The 21483-nt window shown below is 44.3% G+C and overlaps 1 protein-coding gene across 7 annotated transcripts in view; it reads right to left on the minus strand.

Moving 5' to 3' along the window:
- Positions 1–1534: 1534 nt before the first annotated feature.
- The window catches only part of ENTPD6 (ectonucleoside triphosphate diphosphohydrolase 6), a 43250-nt gene continuing 23301 nt past the window's right edge, over positions 1535–21483 (minus strand). For 6 of the 7 annotated variants that reach the window (XM_032351609.1, XM_032351611.1, XM_032351606.1 and 3 more), the window contains 5 exons: positions 8397–8498; positions 5780–5920; positions 4059–4115; positions 2804–2916; positions 1535–2691 (listed from right to left, as the gene is read on the minus strand). In XM_032351609.1, the coding sequence (XP_032207500.1) occupies positions 2593–2691; positions 2804–2916; positions 4059–4115; positions 5780–5920; positions 8397–8498 (512 nt within the window). In that variant the 3' untranslated portion in view covers positions 1535–2592. The other variant, XM_032351608.1, reaches the window with a different exon arrangement.

The raw sequence follows: 21483 nt of genomic DNA on the forward strand, positions 1-21483 counted from the left end.
CTCATGCACAGGGATGTGGGACTGGAAACCCTCTGATGCCATGGCGTCTTGTCAGCCAGATGTAGGACTGCCACTAACCACTGCAAGACAGAGGCAACTGAGCGTGCACTGATAATGCAGCTGTTCTGAGAACAGGAAGGTGCAGGACATGTGAGCAGGAGGTAGTGTGCCTGGTAGTGTGCCAGGAAGATCTGAGCACATCCCTGTGAGGTGGGGCACAGCAGAGGTGATGACATCCTTACCATACCCCTAGTTTGCATGCTTTATACATTCGGATATGTGTTATATAGCTACTTTTTTTTTTTTTTTTAAAACAAGGGCCTACCTTGTAACCACAAAAGACAGAGCAAAATGACTTGCATACTTTTCTGGGCCTAAAAATATTCCAGGACTTATTTGGTGATCTTTTGGGAGACTTCCAGTTGTTTCAATTTTTTCAGATGTGAGAGCACTAACCTAGAAATGGACCAAATAAATTTTTACTTTTACCTTCATGCATATTTGATTCCTGGCCTCTGGAGTTCTTTATGGAACTTTATGGATATTATGGAAGGAAAAGGCTGGGGAGACCCAGGCAGGGGTGATGAGGTGCAGGAGGCTGAATTTTCCTGCCCTTGTCAAGGGAAGGATTCATAGCCCAAAGGTGGCTTTTTATTTAGGGGAAGCACCTTTCCTGCTTTGTTTTCTTCTGCTCATGTCACATGTACACCTCTGGACCTCTGCCCCAGGGTTTACATTTTGGGGAAACCACTGGGCAGAGGGTGGTTAGCCTTATTTTGTCAGTGGTTTTTGTCCAGGGTGGGGGGGGGGCTGTTTCTCTCCAGTCTTCTGGAATTGGGGCAGTGATGATCAGACCACCAGATTAGGACCCTCAGAAAAGGGGAGAACTGCTCCCCTGGCATGTCCTGTGGGCACAGCACTTCCTCAACATCAAAGAAGGTTTTAGGCTTGGACTCCTCCCTGCCTCTGCCTGTGGGGACTGGGGACAAAGGGCTTTTAGAGGTGAGGAGTTAAACCAACCTTCTGCAGCATTCTGCAGAACCCTTTTCCCGATGAGCCTCTCCACTCATGGGCTCATTCGGCAGTCATGTCCATCATGGTCCTGCTGTGGCCCTGGGTGGTCAAGGGGCCAGACCCTGTGCTCCTGCCCAGTCTTTTCCTGGCATGCGACCCCTTTCTAGCTGTCCCAGATTAGAGCCAGGTTCGCATCGAACACACCATGTAGCAGGTGCTGCAGGTCGCAGGTCCAGGGAGGAGGGGAGTTCTGTTGGGAAGATGAGCAGCTCCCCTGGAACAGCCTGGGCCTCCACAGAGCCTGCCACCATGGGGACACAGGAGTGCCTGAGAGTGGCTGCCATGTGTCTTGTGGTTGTCTCCTCAAAAGGCACACTGAGGAGACCTATGTGCCATCTGTCACCCAGCCTGGGCAGTTCTTTGTTCCAGCTACAGTAAACAGGGACCTCAGGGACTTTCCCACCAGTGCTGGGGTAGAAGGACACTGCCCACACTCACTGAGAGGAGTCACCAGGCCAGAAACCCTTGTAAACCCTTTATTTTAAGTGGAACACATAATGTTTAGCTTATTCCACATACCATACAGGTACCGCAGGAACGACTGTGATCCAGGGAACCAGATCTCACAGATCTTGCACCCCAGTGTAGAGTCTGGCCCAGTGCCCTGTGGAGCTCCCAGTGTCCTGTGGATGGGCATGGCCCTGCACCCCAGCACAGCCAGAGGGCAGCTCTAGGGACTGTAGCCTGCCTGACCCATAGGGGACTGGTATGTGTCTTCAACACTGCTCAGCTGCAAATGGCTCACAGTAGCGATACATCCACTGGGGCTCAGAACACAGTTGTTACACAAATACTCAGCCCCACACGATGGAGACATCACTCACACAGCACAGCCATAAATATTGCAAGCAGTTCACGCTCACATTCAGACCTCCTCTGTAGGGCTGGGGCACATGAGAGGTATTTCCCCCAGCCCCTCTTCCCATTCACAGGGTCAACTCTTATCAGCTCCAAGCCATCCAAGAACCTGAAAAAACAGACCTCTGGATGACCTCACACATCCATATCCAAGGAGGAGGCAAAACATTCAAGTCTGACAGAACCTCTGTCCCAGAGGGCATGGTGGTTGCCACCCAGTCCTCCCTGAGAGCAGCCAGGGAGCCTGTACAACCTCCCACCGAGTCTCTGGGGAGAAGGTGAAGGTCTGTCCTGGGCATAGGGGGAGGAACCAGACAGGGGAAGGGAGATAAAACAAGACTCTTATCACAGAAACACGTTACAACCACTCCATCCTGCAGAGAGGGACAGGTCGGGGATGGTGTGGCTGCATCACCCTGGCCTTGGCATGTGCCCTTTTCCCTATCTGGTTCACTGTCTACCTGGAGCCAAGGCAAGAGACACTGGGCCTGGGTCACACTACAGCCCTCTGCCTGTCCAGGGGCAACTCTGCAAGTCCAAAGGGAGAGTAGCAGCTTCCTCCCAACATGTCAAGGGGTTCCACAAAGGTCTATTTTCATGAAGGTCTGTTCTCATGGAGACGGAGTCACTTCTGTGAGGTTGGCCAGGGCGGCTTGGCCGCTACAAGGCTGGACTCTTCTGTCTGCTCAGGGAGTCGATGTAATGAAAAATGGCCCCCAGAGCCCAGCTGGTCTCAACATCGTTGATTTTCCGAGTCAGCTTGAAAACACAAAGGGAGGGGCAGAGTGGGCATGGTTGGGAGGCTGGAAGCAGTACCCCCAGCCCTTCTGGCCATAAAGGGCAAAAGGGGTAATCTAGAGACAGTCCTTACCTTCAGCATTTTGTTCTCTGGGAAGCCAAACTCTTGGAGCAGCAGGCTGATGTAGGTGAGGTCCATGCACAGAAAGGGGTTGCCCTGAAGCCGGGTCTCTGCCGTCCGGCACACTGGGGGTGAGAGAGCCCTTTCCCAGATTCCAGGTGGGGGCGGGGGGGGCAGGGCTTGGGCAGACTGGCTCTACACACTCCAGGTGCCCACCCTATGCTAGGCTCTGTGCTGGCCCCAGGTCCTCACTGGTTTAGACAAGACTACAGCCTATAGCAAGGTGATTCACCAAGAGTACACCAAAAGGTAGGATATCAAGGCGAACCAGCCTCCACTGGGCCTGGCCTCCAAGACAAAGAAGGACTTATATGTTTTAGCATCAGGAGCTGAAGGCCATAGTCTCACAGGGCAGAGCCCTGCACCTGTGACTCTGGACACCTTTTCCAGGTGTGAATCTGGGCTTTCCTGGGAATGTAAACACAAACATTCTTGTGTGTTCTTGTGTATTCTTGAAGCCGATGAACAAACCCACCAACAGATTTCCCAAAATTCTGCTCAGAATCTTTTCCTGTTGAAGAGTCATGGATACCAGGTGTCCATGGGATAAAACCATAAGTGATAAGAAAGCTTAAAAAAAAAGCCACTTGGGGGGAGTGGGGGAGAAAGGACTTTCTATAGAGAAACAAATGAAGTTTAACTCTTTTGATCTGTAATTGGGAACAGCACTGAAGAGCAGAATATTTATAGCCAGCCTTCATTTCATACCCCATCTGGCCGGATTGTGATGGACAAAGGAGAGGAAGGGGGTCAGCCATCTGTAAATTCAAGAGGAAGAGCTCTTCACCCCCACAAGCTGGGTCTGCTGTGACAATTGTGAATTTGCTGGGACACTTTCAGGAGAAATCCCTGTGACAATCACCTGAGCTACCGTGAAGAGATGTCAGAAAAAGTGAAATCCAGGAAGCCCACTCCTAACAACCCTAGGACTAGAACTATGCACTTTCAGAGTGAAGGACACTGAGGCTCCCCCTCCCCCTGCCGTGGTCACATAGGATGGGGCAGACCCGTGGTCTGGGCCCACAGGACAGTGACCCCCCAAGTACACTCTCATACCTCTGAACACGTTAGGCTGGCTCAATCAGGAACCAAACCTGGAACTTCCAGTACTGCCTCACAAGTACCAAGCTGCACCTGCCACATGGTGGGGCAGGGTTCCTGCCTCCCAACCTGGCCCTTCTCAGCCAGCAGGGAAACCGCTACTCACCATACTTGGCCGCGATATCAAAGTCTCCTACGACGAGGCTGCCACCCTTTTCTGCATCTGTTGGACAAGACCAAGCACCTGGTCTGCACCAGCATCCCTGGACCAGAGATGCCACCAAGGCGCTGAGGCTGGCACCCGTGAGAGGATGACATGCGGTGGAGAGTCCAGGCTGGCTACAAGTCTGGGTATAAGCAGCCAGCAGCCCCACATGCACTGGTCATGTGTCTTAGGTGATGTGGCTGGGAGTGGGCAACTGTTCCGTGCAAGACCACAAGGGGATGATTAGCAGTCACGGATCTTCGGGGGTCTCTCACAGGAAGGTCACCAGGAGCCCTGGGCCCCACAGACTGAGAAATCTCTTCATTTTAAGTTAAAAAAACAAAAGCACAGAATCAGACATGTTTCCATGAGCTGTGGCCTTGAGTTCAGCAACGGTACGCTGGGTATCAATTTTCTGAATGTGGGGAAAAAAGTTCTATAAAAAAAAGCCAAGAAGTGGTTTGTCAGGTCTTAGATCAAATGGGCAGAGCCTTTACAGGGCTCTCAAGAAGAGAGTGGCCCTAGGCCTCTGTGACATTCCCAGGGAAATAGGCATGAAAACTGTGTCCCCCCAAATCTTATAAATAGCAACTGTTTCTTCAATGCACCCGAAAACCTCTACATTTGATAGAGGGTTCTCGAGCTGTCCCACACATTTACATTTTGTATGAGGCAGCTTCTCAGTGAGCTGACTTTTCCTTGACTTTGGGCATTTGCTCAGTCAGCAAATATCATCACTGAAGATGGATTCCATTTCTTAAAACAGACCCAAGCAGCTCTTTCAGAGCCATGTGTGACCACAAAAGGGAATTGGAAGAGCTTTCTGAACAGCCCAGCGCCTCCTGAGGTCACTCTGGGATAGTGTCAGTCCCTTAATGGAAGGGCAATCTAAAGGCAAGGTGAGGGGCCCCAAATTGATGAGGTGATACTGCGGAGGGTCCTTTTGAGCCAGCCTGAAAGGGTGGAGCCCCCAATACGCTGCATGTAGTAGACCCTGAGCATTGTGATGTCCATAGCTAGTGGCACGGCCAGGAGAGTACAGATCAACAAACTGCTGCTCCAGTTATGAGAAGCCCACAGGGGCCCTCAGGCCCAAAAGACCAAGTAGCTATAGGACCAGCTACTGGGAGGCACCCAAGGACCTTGCCCTGTGCCAGAGAGACCCGGGCCCAAGCAAGGCATGACAAGGTCACCTTCTACCTGGACTACCCACTCCTGGCTAAATGCGTTGCACACTGGGTCCGAGCAGTAGGTGGCTCAGTGAGCCTTGAGATACCACAATGCCTATAAGCTCCTAAGGGTGGTCTGTGGAGTGCGCTGACCCCTCCCCATGCCAGCCTGGGTGCTATATGGGAAAGATGGCCATGTGACCATGTCACAAAGGGCTCCCTCAGCCAGAAACCTGGGGCCAGGCAGGAACGACTAAGGGTCAGTTACATAGGTAGGTCAGTTCTGCCTTAGAGCAGAACAACTTGACAGCAATTATCTGTTCCTGCACTGACAATGTAACTTTACTAAGTGGCTCAAAGACCTGATTTATTTATAAAATGGGAGCTTATTACTTCTTATATGGATGACAAGACACTCCTCTATTTCTGTTACTGTGAGAGTGACTGAGAATATGATTACTCTTTGCTGTGGGCCCTCTGTCCAGAGAACCTACACCTCAGCCCTACCCTTACCTATGAGGCCTACATTTGCAGCAAGGTCGTAATAGTAGGAAAAAGCATAAAAATCCACATCCTTCACTTCTTCCGTTCTGTGCACTTTGTTTCGAAGGATTTCCGATACTCTGCTGGCACACAGCTCATGGAGGTTCACCGCTGGGGCAAAAGAAAAGCACAAAGACAATGGTTAGGGGGCTTAGCGCCTGGGCCATACAACCCCTGAGGCCCTTCCCAATGACTTGAGACCTGGACCTGGAGGGTGAAGCAGGAAAAGAAGCCTGGATGGCACCTGGGTCTGGGTGCTCATCAACACCACCCATGCCAACAGGAACCTTACAGGAGCCATAGCACTGCAGGCTCAGATCAAGGGAGAGAAACCCAAAGTATGGTCGCTAGAGATAGCATGGCCCTCAAGCCTGGAGGACACCAGCCTCCAACTGGACACATCTACTGTCCTGGCATTAGCCCAGTGGGTTCAGATTCACACCGTTTATTTTCCGCTGGCCCTTGCTGAACTCTAAACTCTTACTCTGTCCCATCAGTCACTTTGGAGGTGTGGCCTACAACCTCCTTACGTCATAGATGAGAAAACAGAGGCCTAACAGACAGCTTGTCAATCACATAGCTGAGATCATTGAACCCCTGATTGGAAGAAGGACAACAGAGAGCCCCAGAGGTAAACAGATGTCAGTATCCCACTACCCACCGGTAGAATCAGCTTCCCATCTCCACCAGCAGACCTGCCCAAAGTCTCAAGGCAGCTCCAGCCAGTTCTCCCCATGTCCTTGCCTGCTGGGCCTTATTTCTCTCCACTCTCCCATATCAGGACAGCCATACAACCTCCCCCTTTCCTTAAACACAGCAGCCACTCCAGGGCCTATGCACACGCTGCTCCTCTGGTCTGGAAAAGTGATGCTTTAGATCCATGTGGCCCATTCCCCAGCTGCTCATGTTTTGGCTCAAATACCACCCATGTAGCCTTCCCTGGCCATCATATTTAAAACTGCAATCTTCTCTTCAGCCCTCCTCTGTTTTTTCCTACAAGTTACTTCCTCATGTGTTTTAATAACTCCTCACACTGGAGTATCAGCTGGGTGCCAGGGGCTGCTGCAGGACCTGATGCTATCACGTGCATGAGTGGCTGGCTGAGTCAGAGTGAACTCCATGGTCACCAGATAATAAGAAACAAATATCTGGTCTTTGTTCCTGGTTCTGAATACAGAGCTTTCAAAACCCTTGGAATTTCCTGCATGATGGGTATGAGATGAGCCTCTTCCATTATTCACTATGAACCTCTTTTTCAGGTATACCTGAGTTTATGAGAATGAGTGTACACTTGTTGGTGGGTCCCAGGTGGCTTCAGGATGGATGCTAGCTGTCAGAGGAGCCAACCATGTGATTAGAAGGTTGGAACTTTCAGCCCCACCCCCAAACCTCCAGGGATGGTAGGGGGTTGGCCATTGAGGTAAACCAGCAGCCAGTGATTTAGTTAACATCTGTGTAGTGAAGCTTCCCAGAACCCTAATGGATGGGTCCCATGAGCCTCCTGGGTAGTGAACACATGGAGGGGCTGGGTAATAGTGCTCCTAGAGAGTATGTGGAGGTTCCACACCCCTTCCCCAACACCTTGCTCTATGCATCTCTTCCGTTTGGCTGTTCCAGAGTTGTATCTTTTATAATAAAATAGTGATAATAAGTAAAGTGCCTTCCTGAGTTCTGTGAGCTATTTTGGCAAATTATCTGGTGGGGGGTTGTGGGAACCCCTAATTTGTAGTTGGCTGGTTAGAAATACAGGAGGCCTAGGACTTGCGATTTGCATTTGAAGTGGAAGGTGCCTAGGGGGAGCCTTGGTGAGACTGAGCCCTTAACCTCTGTGGTCTGCATTAACTCCAGGGAAAGTGGGAATAGAATTATTCATGGATGGAGAATTGGCTGGTTTGGGGAAAACCCACACACACATTTGGTGCCAGAAATGTGGGTAGAAATAGCTCTGTCACCAAAGGCAGACAAAATTCTTGCCCAATGTGTCCAGCTTGAAAACAGTATTTGAATGTTTCTATTAGCACCACTAAAGGAGCACAGGGCAACAAAGACCACCCACATGGGGCGAGAGGGGCCAGGCTGGTGGGACAGCACACCTACTGTCACAGGCGGTGGGCTACACAGCTTGGAGCAGCCTCTCCTATGCTCACCAGGCAGTCTGAGGTGACAGGTGATTTCACTTAAGGAGAAGCTGTTTTTCCCTCAATTCAGAGATGAGTTGTTGCTACTGGGCCAATAGCCCCAACTTGACCATTTGTCTTAGAGCGGCAGAATGCTCAGGTCCTTCCTCACTGGAGGCTTGTTAGGAAATGCAGTCTTTTGAAAGAAAGTATGTGGCAACAGAGAAGGGAGCGTTGTGCAGAGAGACCCTTTGCCAGCAGTTCCCAGTGTGTTCTGGCAAGGGCCTCCTGCAACCCTAACGGTTCACAGAGCTACTTCCATTTCCTGGACAAGTATGGGCTTGTCTGTGAATGAGGTCGTCTGACAACAGCTTCCTTGGTTCTCAGAGGTATCTGGAAGGTATGGGATAGAGGACAGGCTGTCATTCTTAACCCTTACACACCAATGACAAATGAGAACTCCACCTTACCTGCCTTCTGTCCTGAAATTCTGTATGTTATTTCAGCATGTTCCCACTCTCCTATGAAACCTGGAGACAAACAAGGGCTGACCAACTCCTTTCCATCCTCAGCTGAAATAAACAGATAAAGAAGAAAGGCACATTACCACAGGGAGACTGGGATGTGGATTCTGCTGGGAGGAAGTCTGTATTCTAGTGAAGGGGAGGTTTTTACTTCTCCCTTAACTACCTTAAAGAATTTAAGTAGGGGGTCTGGCCCAAAAGGAGAAGTATTACTAGAGATAAATTTTTTTTAATTAATTTATTTATTTTCAGCATAACAGTATTCATTATTTTTTCACCACACCCAGTGCTCCATGCAATCCGTGCCCTCTATAATACCCACCACCTGGTACCCCAACCTCCCACCACCCCGCCACTTCATACCCCTCAGATTGTTTTTCAGAGTCCATAGTCTCTCATGATTCACCTCCCCTTCCAATTTACCCCAACTGCCTTCTCCTCTCGAACTTCCCTTGTCCTCCATGCTTTTTGTTATGCTCCACAAATAAGTGAAACTAGAGATAAATTTTTATCTAAATGACCATTGTATGGAAAGGCAAACATCTAATGACCAAATATCTGTTCTTCTTTTGTTCTGTGAATCATCCACCTTCCTTTAAAGCCCCGGGCCCCTAGCCCATTCCTTAGCTCCAGATGACCCACAGCTTCAATTGCCCAACTTGTCCTTGGGCGTCATTTTCTTCTGGGGCTCCCGTACATATGTAAACTTGCTTTTCTCCTATTAATCTGCCTATGTCAATTTAATTAATAGACTAGCCAAAAGAACTAGGGCAGGAGAAAAATCTTCCCTCCCCCATAGTTGGTGAGCTAGACTGGAGAAACTTCACTGGCTGCACAACTGCCTATTCAAGGGCTATGGCAGAGGGGAGAGCATGGGACCTCTGACAGGTGCAGCAGCAGGTAAGAATTCTTATTACCACGTGAGGCTCCTGGATCTCTGCCTGCAGGATCTAGCTGAAGCAAGTGGTGAGAATATTTTCCTCCCAATTTCTTTTCTTCTATTTTGTAAATTTTTTATTTTTTATAAACATATATTTTTATCCCCAGGGGTACAGGTCTGTGAATCGCCAGGTTTACACACTACACAGCACTCACCAAAGCACATACCCTCCCCAATGTCCATAACCCCACCCCCCTTCTCCTAAACCCCCTCCCCCCAGCAACCCTCAGTTTGTTTTGTGAGATTAAGAGTCACTTATGATTTGTCTCCCTCCCAATCCCATCTGGTTTCATTTATTCTTCTCCTACCCACTTAAGCCCCCATGTTGCATCACCACTTCCTCATAAGAGGGAGATCGTATGATAGTTGTCTTTCTCTGCTTGACTTATTTCGCTAAGCATGATACGCTCTAGTTCCATCCATGTTGTCGCAAATGTCAAGATTTCATTTCTTTTGATGGCTGCATAGTATTCCATGGTGTATATATACCACATCTTCTTGATCCATTCATCTGTTGATGGACATCTAGATTCTTTCCATAGTTTGGCTATTGTGGACATTGCTGCTCTAAACATTTGGGTGAACGTGTCCCCTTGGATCACTACGTTTGTATCTTTAGGGTAAATACCCAGTAGTGCAATTGCTGGGTCATAGGGCAGTTCTATTTTCAACATTTTGAGGAACCTCCATGCTGTTCTCCAGAGTGGTTGCACCAGCTTGTATTCCCACCAACAGTGTAGGAGGGTTCCCCTTTCTCCACATCCTCGCCAGCATCTGTCATTTCCTGACTTGTTTATTTTAGGCATTCTGACTGGTGTGAGGTGATATCTCATTGTGGTTTTGATTTGTATTTTCCTGATGCCGAGTGATATGGAGCACTTTTTCATGTGTCTAACTGGCCATCTGGATGTCTTCTTTGCAGAAATGTCTGTTCATGTCCTCTGCCCATTTCTTGATTGGATTATTTGTTCTTTGGATGTTGAGTTTGCTAACTTCTTTATAGATTTTGGACACTAGTCCTTTATCTGATATGTCGTTTGCAAATATCTTCTCCCATTCTGTCAGTTGTCTTTTGATTTTGTTAACTGTTTCAATTGCTGTGCAAAAGCTTTTGATCTTGATGAAATCCCAATAGTTCATTTTTGCCCTTGCTTCCCTTGCCTTTGGTGATGTTCCTAGGAAGATGTGGCTGCGGCTGAGGTCGAAGAGGTTGCTGCCTGTGTTCTCCTCCAGGATTTTGATGGATTCCTTTCTCACATTGATGTCCTTCATCCATTTTGAGTCTATTTTCGTGTATGGTGTAAGGAAATGGTCCAATTTCATTTTTCTGCATGTGGCTGTCCAATATTCCCAACACCATTTATTGAAGAGGCTATCTTTTTTCCATTGGACATTCCTTCCTGCTTTGTCGAAGATTAGTTGACCATAGAGTTGAGGGTCTGTTTCTGGGCTCTCTATTCTGTTCCATTGATCTATGTGTCTGTTTTTGTGTCAGTACCATGCTGTCTTGATGATGACAGCTTTGTAATAGAGCTTGAAGTCCGGAATTGTGATGCCACCAACGTTGGCTTTCTTTTTCAATATCCCTTTGGCTATTCGAGATCTTTTCTGGTTCCATAAAAATTTTAGAATTATTTGTTCCATTTCTTTGAAAAAGATGGATGGTACTTTGATAGGAATTGCATTAAATCTGTAGATTGCTTTAGGTAGCATATACATTTTCACAATATTTAGTCTTCCAATCCAGGAGCATGGAACATTTTTCCATTTCTTTGTGTCTTCCTCAATTTCTTTCATGAGTACTTTATAGTTTTCTGAGTATAGATTCTGTGCCTCTTTGGTTAGGTTTATTCCTAGGTATCTTATGTTTGGGGTGCAATTGTAAATGGGATTGACTCCTTAATTTCTCTTTCTTCTGTCTTGCTGTTGGTGTAGAGAAATGCAACTGATTTCTGTGCATTGATTTTATATCCTGACACTTTACTGAATTCCTGTACTAGTTCTAGCAGTTTTGGAGTGGAGTCTTTTGCGTTTTCCACGTATAGTATCTTATCATCTGCGAAGAGTGATAGTTTGACTTCTTCTTTGCCAATTTGGATGCCTTTAATTTCCTTTTGTTGTCTGATTGCTGAGGCTAGGACTTCTAGTACTATGTTGAATAGCAGTGGTGATAATGGACATCCCTGCCGTGTTCCTGACCTTAGCGGAAAAGCTTTTAGTTTTTCTCCATTGAGAATGATATTTGCGGTGGGTTTTTCATAGATGGCTTTGATGATATTGAGGTATGTGCCCTCTATCCCTACACTTTGAAGAGTTTTGATCAGGAAGGGATGCTGTACTTTGTCAAATGCTTTTTCAGCATCTATTGAGAGTATTATATGGTTCTTATTCTTTCTTTTATTGATGTGTTGTATCACAATGATTGATTTGCGGATGTTGCACCAACCTTGCAGACCTGGAATAAATCCCACTTGGTCGTGGTGAATAATCCTTTGAATTAATAATCCTTTTGAATCCTATTGGCTAGTATTTTGGAGAGAATTTTCGCATCTGTGTTCATCAAGGATATTGGTCTATAGCTCTCTTTTTTGATGGGATCCTTGTCTGGTTTTGGGATCAAGGTGATGCTGGCCTCATCAAATGAGTTTGGAAGTTTTCCTTCCATTTCTATTTTTTGGAACAGTTTCAGGAGAATAGGAATTAGTTCTTCTTTAAATGTTTGGTAGAATTCCCCCAGGAAGCAGTCTGGTCCTGGGCTTTTGTTTGTTTGGAGATTTTTAATGACTGTTTCAATCTCCTTACTGGTTATGGGTCTGTTCAGGCTTTCTATTTCTTCCTGGTTCAGTTGTGGTAGTTTATATGTTTCTAGGAATGCATCCATTTCTTCCAAATTGTCAAATTTGTTGGCGTAGAGTTGCTCATAATGTGTTTTTATAATAGTTTGTATTTCTTTGGTGTTAGTTGTGATCTCTCCTCTTTCATTCATGATTTTATTTATTTGGGTCTTTTCTCTTTTCTTTTTGATAAGTCTGGCCAGGGGTTTATCAATTTTATTAATTCTTTCAAAGAACCAGCTCCTAGTTTCGTTGATTTGCTCTATGTTTTTTTGGTTTCTATTTCATTGATTTCTGCTCTGATCTTTATGATTTCTCTTCTCCTGCTGGGCTTAGGGTTTCTTTCTTGTTCTTTCTCCAGCTCCTTTAGGTGTAGGGTTAGGTTGTGTATCTGAGACCTTTCTTGTTTCTTGAGAAAGGCTTGTACCTCTATATATTTTCCTCTCAGGACTGCCTTTGTTGTGTCCCACAGATTTTGAACCGTTGTATTTTCATTATCATTTGTTTCCATGATTTTTGTCAATTCTTTAATTTCCTGGTTGACCCATTCATTCTTTAGAAGGATGCTGTTTAGTCTCCATGTATTTGGGCTCTTTCCAAACTTCCTCTTGTGGTTGAGTTCTAGCTTCAGAGCATTGTGGTCTGAAAGTATGCAGGGAATGATCCCAATCTTTTGATACCGTCGGTTGAGTCCTGATTTAGGACCGAGGATGTGATCTATTCTGGAGAATGTTCCATATGCACTAGAGAAGAATGTGTATTCTGCTGCTTTGGGATGAAATGTTCTGAATATATCTGTGATGTCCATCGGGTCCAGTGTGTTGTTTAAGGCCTTTATTTCCTTGTTGATCTTTTGCTTGGATGATCTGTCCATTTCAGTGAGAGGACTGTTAAAGTCCCCTACTATTATTTTATTATTGTTGATGTTTCTTTGATTTTGTTATTAATTGGTTTATATAATTGGCTGCTCCCACGTTGGGGGCATAGATATTTAAAATTGTTAGATCTTCTTGTTGGACAGACCTTTTGAGTATGATATAGTGTCCTTCCTCATCTCTTATTATAGTCTTTGGCTTAAAATCTAATTGATCTGATATAAGGATTGCCACTCCTGCTTTCTTCTGATGTCCATTAGCATGGTAAATTCTTTTCCACCCCCTCACTTTAAATCTGGAGGTGTCTTCAGGCTTAAAATGAGTTTCTTGGAGGCAACATATAGATGGGTTTTGTTTTTTTATCCATTCTGATACCCTATGTCTTTTGACAGGGGCATTTAGCCCATTAACATTCAGGGTAACTATTGAGAGATATGAATTTAGTGTCATTGTATTGCCTGTAAGGTGACTGTTACTGTATATGGTCTCTGTTCCTTACTGACCTACCACTTGTAGGCTCCCTCTTTGCTTAGAGGACCCCTTTCAAGATTTCCTGTAGAGCTGGTTTGGTGTTTGCAAATTCTTTCAGTTTTTGTTTGTCCTGGAAGCTTTTAATCTCTCCTTCTATTTTCAGTGATAGCCAACTAGATATAGTATTCTTGGCTGCATGTTTTTCTCGTTTAGTGCTCTGAAAATATCATGCCAGCTCTTTCTGGCCTGCCAGGTCTCTGTGGATAAGTCAGCTGCCAATCTAATATTTTTACCATTGTATGTTACAGACTTCTTTTCACGGGCTGCTTTCAGGATTTTCTCTTTGTCACTGAGACTTGTAAATTTTACTATTAGGTGATGGGGTGTGGGCCTATTCTTATTGATTTTGAGGGGCGTTCTCTGAACCTCCTGAAGTTTGATGCTCGTTCCCTTTGCCATATTGGGGAAATTCTCCCTAATTATTCTCTCCAGTATACCTTCTGCTCCCCTCTCTCTTTCTTCTTCTTCTGGAATCCCAATTATTCTAATGTTGTTTCGTCTTATGGTGTCACTTATCTCTCGAATTCTCCCCTCGTGGTCCAGTAGCTGTTTGTCCCTCTTTTGCTCAGCTTCTTTATTCTCTGTTATTTGGTCTTCTATATCACTAATTCTTTCTTCTGCCTCATTTATCCTAGCAGTGAGAGCCTCCATTTTTGATTGTACCTCATTAATAGCTTTTTTTATTTCAACTTGGTTAGATTTTAGTTCTTTTATTTCTCCAGAAAGGGCCTTTATATCTCCCAAGAGGGTTTCTCTAGTATCTTCCATGCCTTTTTCGAGCCCGCCTAGAACTTTGAGAATTGTCATTCTGAATCTAGATCTGACATATTACCAATGTCTGTATTGATTAGGTCCCTAGCCTTCGGTACTGCCTCTTGTTGTTTTTTTGTGTGTGGTGAATATTTCCGCCTTGTCATTTTGTCCAGATAAGAGTATATGAAGGAGCAAGTAAAATACTAAAAGGGTGGCAACAATCCCAGGAAAATATGCTTTAACCAAATTAGAAGACATCCCAAATCATGAGAGGGGAGAAAGGGGATATAAAGAGGTTCAAAAAGAAAGAAAGAAAAAAGAAGAAAAGAAAGAAAAAAAAAAGAAAAGAATGAAAAACAGAAAACGAATAAAGAAAAATATAAAAAAGAAATATATATATATTAGATAAACTAGTTAAAAAACGTTAAAAACGAAAAGGATAAAAGTTAAAAAAAATTTTAGCAGAGAAAAAAAATGAAAAAGAAAAACATTAAATTAACTGCAAGACTAAAAAAAATCACAGGGATAAAGCCATGAGTTCCGTGCTTTGCTTTCTCCTCCTCTGGAATTCCGCTGCTCTCCTTGGTATTAAACTGCACTCCTTGGTAGGTGAACTTGGTCTTGGCTGGGTTTCTTGTTGATCTTCTTGGGGAGGGGCCTGGTGTAGTGATTCTCAAGTGTCTTTGCCCCAGGCGGAATTGCACCGCCCTTACCAGGGGCCGGGCTGAATAATCCGCTCAGGTTTGCTTTCAGGAGCTTTTGTTCCCTGAGCACTTTCCGTAGAGTTCCGGAGGACGGGAATACAAATGGCGGCCTCCTCGTCTCCGGCCCAGAGGAGCCGAGAGCCCAGGGCCCCACTCATCAGTGCGCCCTCAGAGAACAGCGCCCAGTTACTCCCGTCTGCCTGAATTTCGGCCGCGCTCCGAGCTCACCGAGCCTGCAACCGGTTCAAGGTAACACCGAGCTGTGAGCTTACTGTCGGCTCTGTCTCTGTAGCCGGCTTTCCCGTTCCAATACCTGCAAGCTCTGTGACACTCAGACACCCCCGATCCTTCTGTGACCCTGCGGGACCTGAGGCCACGCTGATCCTGCGTGGGCTTCGCCCCAGTTTAGCCTCTGGAGTGATGTCCCTCAGCGGAACAGACTTTTAAAAGTCCTGATTTTGTGCTCCGTTGCTCCACCGCTTTGCCGGGACAGGCTGGACTCACAGACTGGTAAGTTCATAGTTCTCACCAGGCTAGTATAGACAAATGTTGCTGTCGGTCAATGTGCACACAAGGTGTAGTTATGAGTTCATCCTATCTCTTACAAAAATTTGTCAGCAAGGGGCACCTGGGTGGCTCAGTGAGTTAAAGCCTCTGCCTTCGGCATAGGTCATGATCCCAGGATTCTGGGATCAAGCCCCACATTGGGCTCTGCTTGCCAGGGAGCCTGCTCCCCCCTCCAACCCTGCCTGCCTCTCAGCTTACTTGTGATCTCTGTCAAATAAATAAATAAAATCTTTAAAAAAAAATTTGTCAGCAAGAAACATAGCTTGGGCTGATGGCTTACTTTGTGTCTCATGAAGCAGTCTAAACAGTTGTTAAGAACAAGTAAATATATATTAGTAGTATAAAAGGTTTTTAGGTGAACTTTTTAGCAATGATTATCTTTTATGGTATGTGTACTTAAAAATAGTTTCCCCAAATCTTTCAGGTAAGCTGAAGCTTTAAACTTTTGTGAAATGATAAATTAAGTTAAATTAACTGAATGTCCATACCATTTCTAAATAAAGCACCAAACAGATTTACACACTTTAACTGCTGAACAAAGATTTATACAGTATTCCTTTTAGAGAAGAACTAAAAGGTATTTGGGTCATGAGTTAACATACATCTCTAGAAATTATTAAATGAATTCATCAGTTTGCCATTGTAAATAATGCTGGTGTGACAGTTCACTAACTGCTTACTTCTTAGTCAAGGTTTCTAAGAGTTAATTCTAATTAATATATGTAACTAAAATTACTAGAAATAATATAAGAGAAACAACTCTGTATGCAAGGAAAGTAAGATGTGTTTTTGGTAAGAAGAGATATGAGGCATAAAAAGGCATGTTTTTAAGGGAAAAAAAGGGAAAGTAAATTTGTCCCAGGTAAAACTGGTTATTTCCAGATGGGAAACAGGAAAATAAAGACAGATTAAATAGCTAGAAAGAGAGAGAAAATGTTACCTTGTGTGGTTCAGGTGGCTAAAACTGAATGAATTTATTTTAATGGTTATAGAATGAAGCTTTAAAATCAGTAGTGTACTTATACGAGACCAAAACTAAATGTTCTTTCACTTGCTGAAAGGACAGTTTTCTGGGACTACTGGCCTGCTAAGACTGTGAAAGGCTTTTTGTCACCTTCTAAGTACCCAGTCTTCAAAAAGCAGATTATATTTTATCAAAATAATTTTCCATGTTTTATCAAGTCTTTGATCACTTTTGCTCACAACTACATAATGTTCTGTATTTGCCCTTAAAATCCTTTGTCACTTTGGTTAAACAGATAAGTAATGCTTCATAATGATCTGTTAACCTATTTAGTCAAGTGTCCAAATCTTATGTGGTATTTTTGACAAATTTCCAACATCATTCTAAATGAAGTCTTTTATGGCCTTAAACTCAGTTTGAGATTTTCAAGAGGGCCTCTAGAACATACCAAAAATTGTGGTTTTGATTTGAATTTCCCTGATGGCTAATGATGATGAACATTTTTTCATGTGTCTGTTAGCCATTTGTATGTCTTCTTTGGAGAAGTGTCTGCTCATGTCTTCTGCCCATTTTTTGATGTGATTATCTGTTTTTTGGGTGTTAAGTTTGAGATCTTTATAGGTCTTGGATATCACACCAAACTATGGAGAGAGCCAAGATGCCCGTCAACAGACAAATGGATAAAGAAGATATGGTCCATATATACAATGGAATATTATGCCTCCATCAGAAAGGATGAATACCCAACTTTTGTATCAACGTGGGTGGGACTGGAGGAGATTATGCTGAGTGAAGTAAGTCAAGCAGAGAAAGTCAATTATCATATGATTTCACTTACCTGTGGAGCATAAGGAATATAATGGAGGACATTAGAAGAAGGAAAGGAAAAGTGAATTGGGGGAAATTGGAGGAGGGAGACGAACCATGAGAGACTGTGGACTCTGAGAAACAAACTGAGGGTTTTGGAAGGGAGGGGGTGGGGTGCTGGGTGAGCCTGGTGGTGGGTGTTAAGGAGGGCCCGTGTTGTGTGGAGCACTGGGTGTTACACCTAAAAAATGAGTCTTGGAACACTACATCCAAAACTAAAGATGTACTGTATAGTGACCAACATAACATAATAAAAAAATATGTGCTCTCTGTTTACAAAAAGAGATGTTACACTGAGTTTATCTGGTATGTTGAAATACCTGGTAGGCATGTCAAATAAGTGATGGTAAGCCTTCTTAGGTCATAATATACAGATAAGGGGCGCCTGGGTGGCTCAGTGGGTTAAGCCTCTGCCTTCGGCCCAGGTCATGATCTCAGGGTCCTGGGATCAAGCCCCACATTGGGCTCTCTGCTCAACAGGGAGCCTGCTTCCCCCTCTCTCTCTGACAGCTGCTCTGCCTACCTGTAATCTCTCTCTCTGTCAAATAAATAAATAAAATCTTTAAAAAAAAAATGTACAGGTAAATGTTATTAACGTAAGAATTAATAGAAATTTTATGGAATTCCTAAAATTCTGATATGCCCTGGTATAATGTTATCAGTCATAATTCTAGCTATTACCTTAAAATACTGCACACCACAGAAATAACCAGACTTGTCAATTCTGCTACAATGAACTCTCATTATATCTTTAATAATGGGCATCTTAAGTCTTTTGTCAATTACAGTTACTGTATCACTATGATTCTGGGTAAACGTGTTCCTGAAAAAGCACTTCCCTTCAAGGAGATTTAAGAAAAGGACTTTTGACAAGTGAACTTGTCAAAAACTTGTCAGAAACCTCCAGGTTTCTTATAACCTTAAAGGCCATAAAACTGGGCTGGGTAAGAATTTCCAGAACTAAAGGGAAAACTGGATTTAAGGAGAACAACCACTACTCATATGGAACTGAATAAATGGAGGAGGAGGATTATAATGTTTATGAGTTTTTGTTTGAAACACTGCCTGTTCTGTTTCATTTTTCCAGATTGAAGGAAACCTTTTACTCTTCTCCTAAGCTATCAACAGTTTGGTAAGATATACCTTTGTGAACAAAGATGAAACAATTGCTTTTTCTCTCTACCTGATCCTTCCACAATTTGGAAACAGTCAATATTCTTATTTTCATGGCAAGATAGTTATATACATAACTTCAGGAGGAATCTATTCTCCTTGTGTCTCCAAGACACAACTGCAAATGCCAGTTATATTACCAAGGCTTTGACCAGAATGTCATATTTGAGAAGGATGTGTGAAATTCAGATATGACCAGACAGCTTTAAGGAACTAAGGGTGACTTTATGAAACCAAAGAAGCCCCTGGAAAAATTAGCCTGGTACCTTGCTCACAGGATTTACCGCATTTTTACCAGGTGAGTAAACAAGGTCCTTTACTGGCAGGCACAGAAGCCCATAATATTTTTGGGATCTCCAGAAGAAAGGAATTCACCCAAATCTAAAGGTATGGCAGGTTAAGTCTGATGGCCAAGGATTGCCTTTCTGGCTTTAAGAAGTTTTTAAGAACTTCAATCTGAGATTCCTTATGAAAAATTCCAGCAAAGAGGATTAAAAAAAAAAAAATCCTAAATAGCCAGTCCCTATTCTTACTGTACTTATACAAGTAATCAAACCAAATTTATTGACACTAGACTTAATCTGCAAACAAATTAGTCTTACTGTTGTTATCTTCAGTAGACTGTAGAAAGAAAAATTATGTTTCAGTAGAAACCACAGTATACACTTGTGGATATTAGATTCTACTCCTGCTGTCTTTGAGGTTTTCTTTTCTGCCTATAAGTTGGACTGGATCCTCCTTATTCTACCTTCTTCCAATATTTGGCTATAACTCTCCAAAATAATATTTCCAGATTTTCTCTCACCCCTCTGACTTGGAATCACTGAGAACTAAAACTGCCCTTTTTTCAAAGTCACGCAACCTAGGCTAGATGCTCTGATAACAACTTCAGAGAAATCACCACAACAGATCAAGTAGAGATAATCTTCATGCCTCCTGCTATGTAGACCATTCCGAAAGATTACCAAAGACACTGAAACTGCAACAGGAAAACCTATCAGTTTGTTGCTGCCTGCCCTCACTCTGTCTGAAGATGCTTCAAGCCGGAGATCTAGAAATCTTTGTCAACTGGATGCCTTCAGAATGCAAAAACTGGGATTATAATCTGTTCTAATCATTAACCATGATTTATTTCCATAGAAATGCCTTTTATTAAATACCTGATTTCTTGTACCACAGGCCTAACTTGGGAGCCCAACTGCATCACTGCCTCCTGAAATGAGAAACAACTCTCTAACTGAACCCATTTATTATTGGGACTAAGAGCCTGGTTCAGTGAGATGGAGCAATCTAGCAGCTTGACTTCTGCACTGTGACACTTCCTAGGGAAATTTCAAAGACAGGACTGAGAGGAAATAAAATACATTACCCCAAACTGTGCCACTTTGGCATGTGGACTATTCTGAGCTAAAGACAATCTAGACCCAGCAGATTCAAGAATAACTTTTACCCTTCTCTTAACTATCTAAAAGAATTTAGATAGGGGGTCTGGCCCAGAAAGAGAGCTGTTAATAGACATAAGCTTTTAAGAATGACTTCTGTATGCAAGGGTAAACATATAATGACCAAACGGCCACTCTTCTTATTGTTCTGTGTGAATTATCCTCCTCCCCTTTAAAGCTCCAGACCCCTATCCTATTCCCTAGTTCAGGATGGCACATAAGCCTCAATTGTCTGACCTGTCCTTGAATGTCATATTCTTATAGGGCTCTTGTATATACATAATTAAAATTTTCTCCCATTAATCCATCTCATGTGAATTTAATTGGTAGACAGGCCAAAAGAATCTTAAAAGGCAGAAGAAAAATTCTTCCTCCCCAATACTAGTAATGAAGGCACTGGAGGGCCAAGGAACATTCTTCCTTTTTGCCAGATGAGACCTGACCTGTGTATGCTTTCCAGGTCAACTAGGGGATGCAAGCCTTTCTCTGTCACAAAAGCTGCTGCAAAGCCTCATCAGTTCTAGACATAGCCTCTCCTAGCTTACATGTTCTGAGGCGCTTCAGGGTTCCAGGCACTGGGCCAAGTGCCTTTCAGTCAACTGTCAAAACCACCCTAATAGAAGGGAAACAAACACTACCTGATTTTATAGATAAACGAGGCTGTTAGAAACCTGGCAGGGCCAGGACAATGCCACCATGCCATGTATCTGTGCTGCCCCACAACACAACAACTGGGGCCCCACAAATAACAAAGGGTGTATGGTGGTTGGCCTCTAAGGTTGGCCTCATGATGCCACCCCTCAAGGATACGCATGCTAAGTGAGTTCCTATGCCTGCCCTTGATTCTGGCTGGGGCCTGCTTTCACTAGCAGAATGTGTAAGATATGATGGCATATGATTTCAGGCCAGTCTTCCTTCCTGAGCTGCCAGAGAAGCGCAGGCTGTTCTGCTGGGGGACACCACGTGGGGGAACACTGAGGTGTAAGACATTCATGCAGCCACCCCAGCTGTCACCATACAAGACTCTAGGGATCCCAGGAGAGGCACTTCCCAGCTCAAGCCTGTGCAATCACAAGATATTGTAATAAAATGAATGCTATTTGCTAGTTTTGACCACTCAGTTTAGTGTGTACTTGTTGTGCAACAACAGATAATACAATAGGGAGATGCTTCCTCTAGGGCAAGGAGCTGTCCACACCCTTCTTGGCAGGTGTCACAGCCCTATGTGTCCCAGGTAGGCACTTCATGTAGTTAACGGGTTTAAGGCTGGCCCTCAACAAGCAAATGGGTAACTGCCTTCTTCCTGCTGGCTAAATAGGTGTTATCTGGCCACAAAATGAAAGTTACAAGTGTTTCTGAGACATGGAAATGTTTTTGGTTTGC

The sequence above is a fragment of the Mustela erminea genome, chromosome 7, assembly GCF_009829155.1.
Source record: "Mustela erminea isolate mMusErm1 chromosome 7, mMusErm1.Pri, whole genome shotgun sequence".
Classification (NCBI taxonomy): domain Eukaryota; kingdom Metazoa; phylum Chordata; class Mammalia; order Carnivora; family Mustelidae; genus Mustela; species Mustela erminea.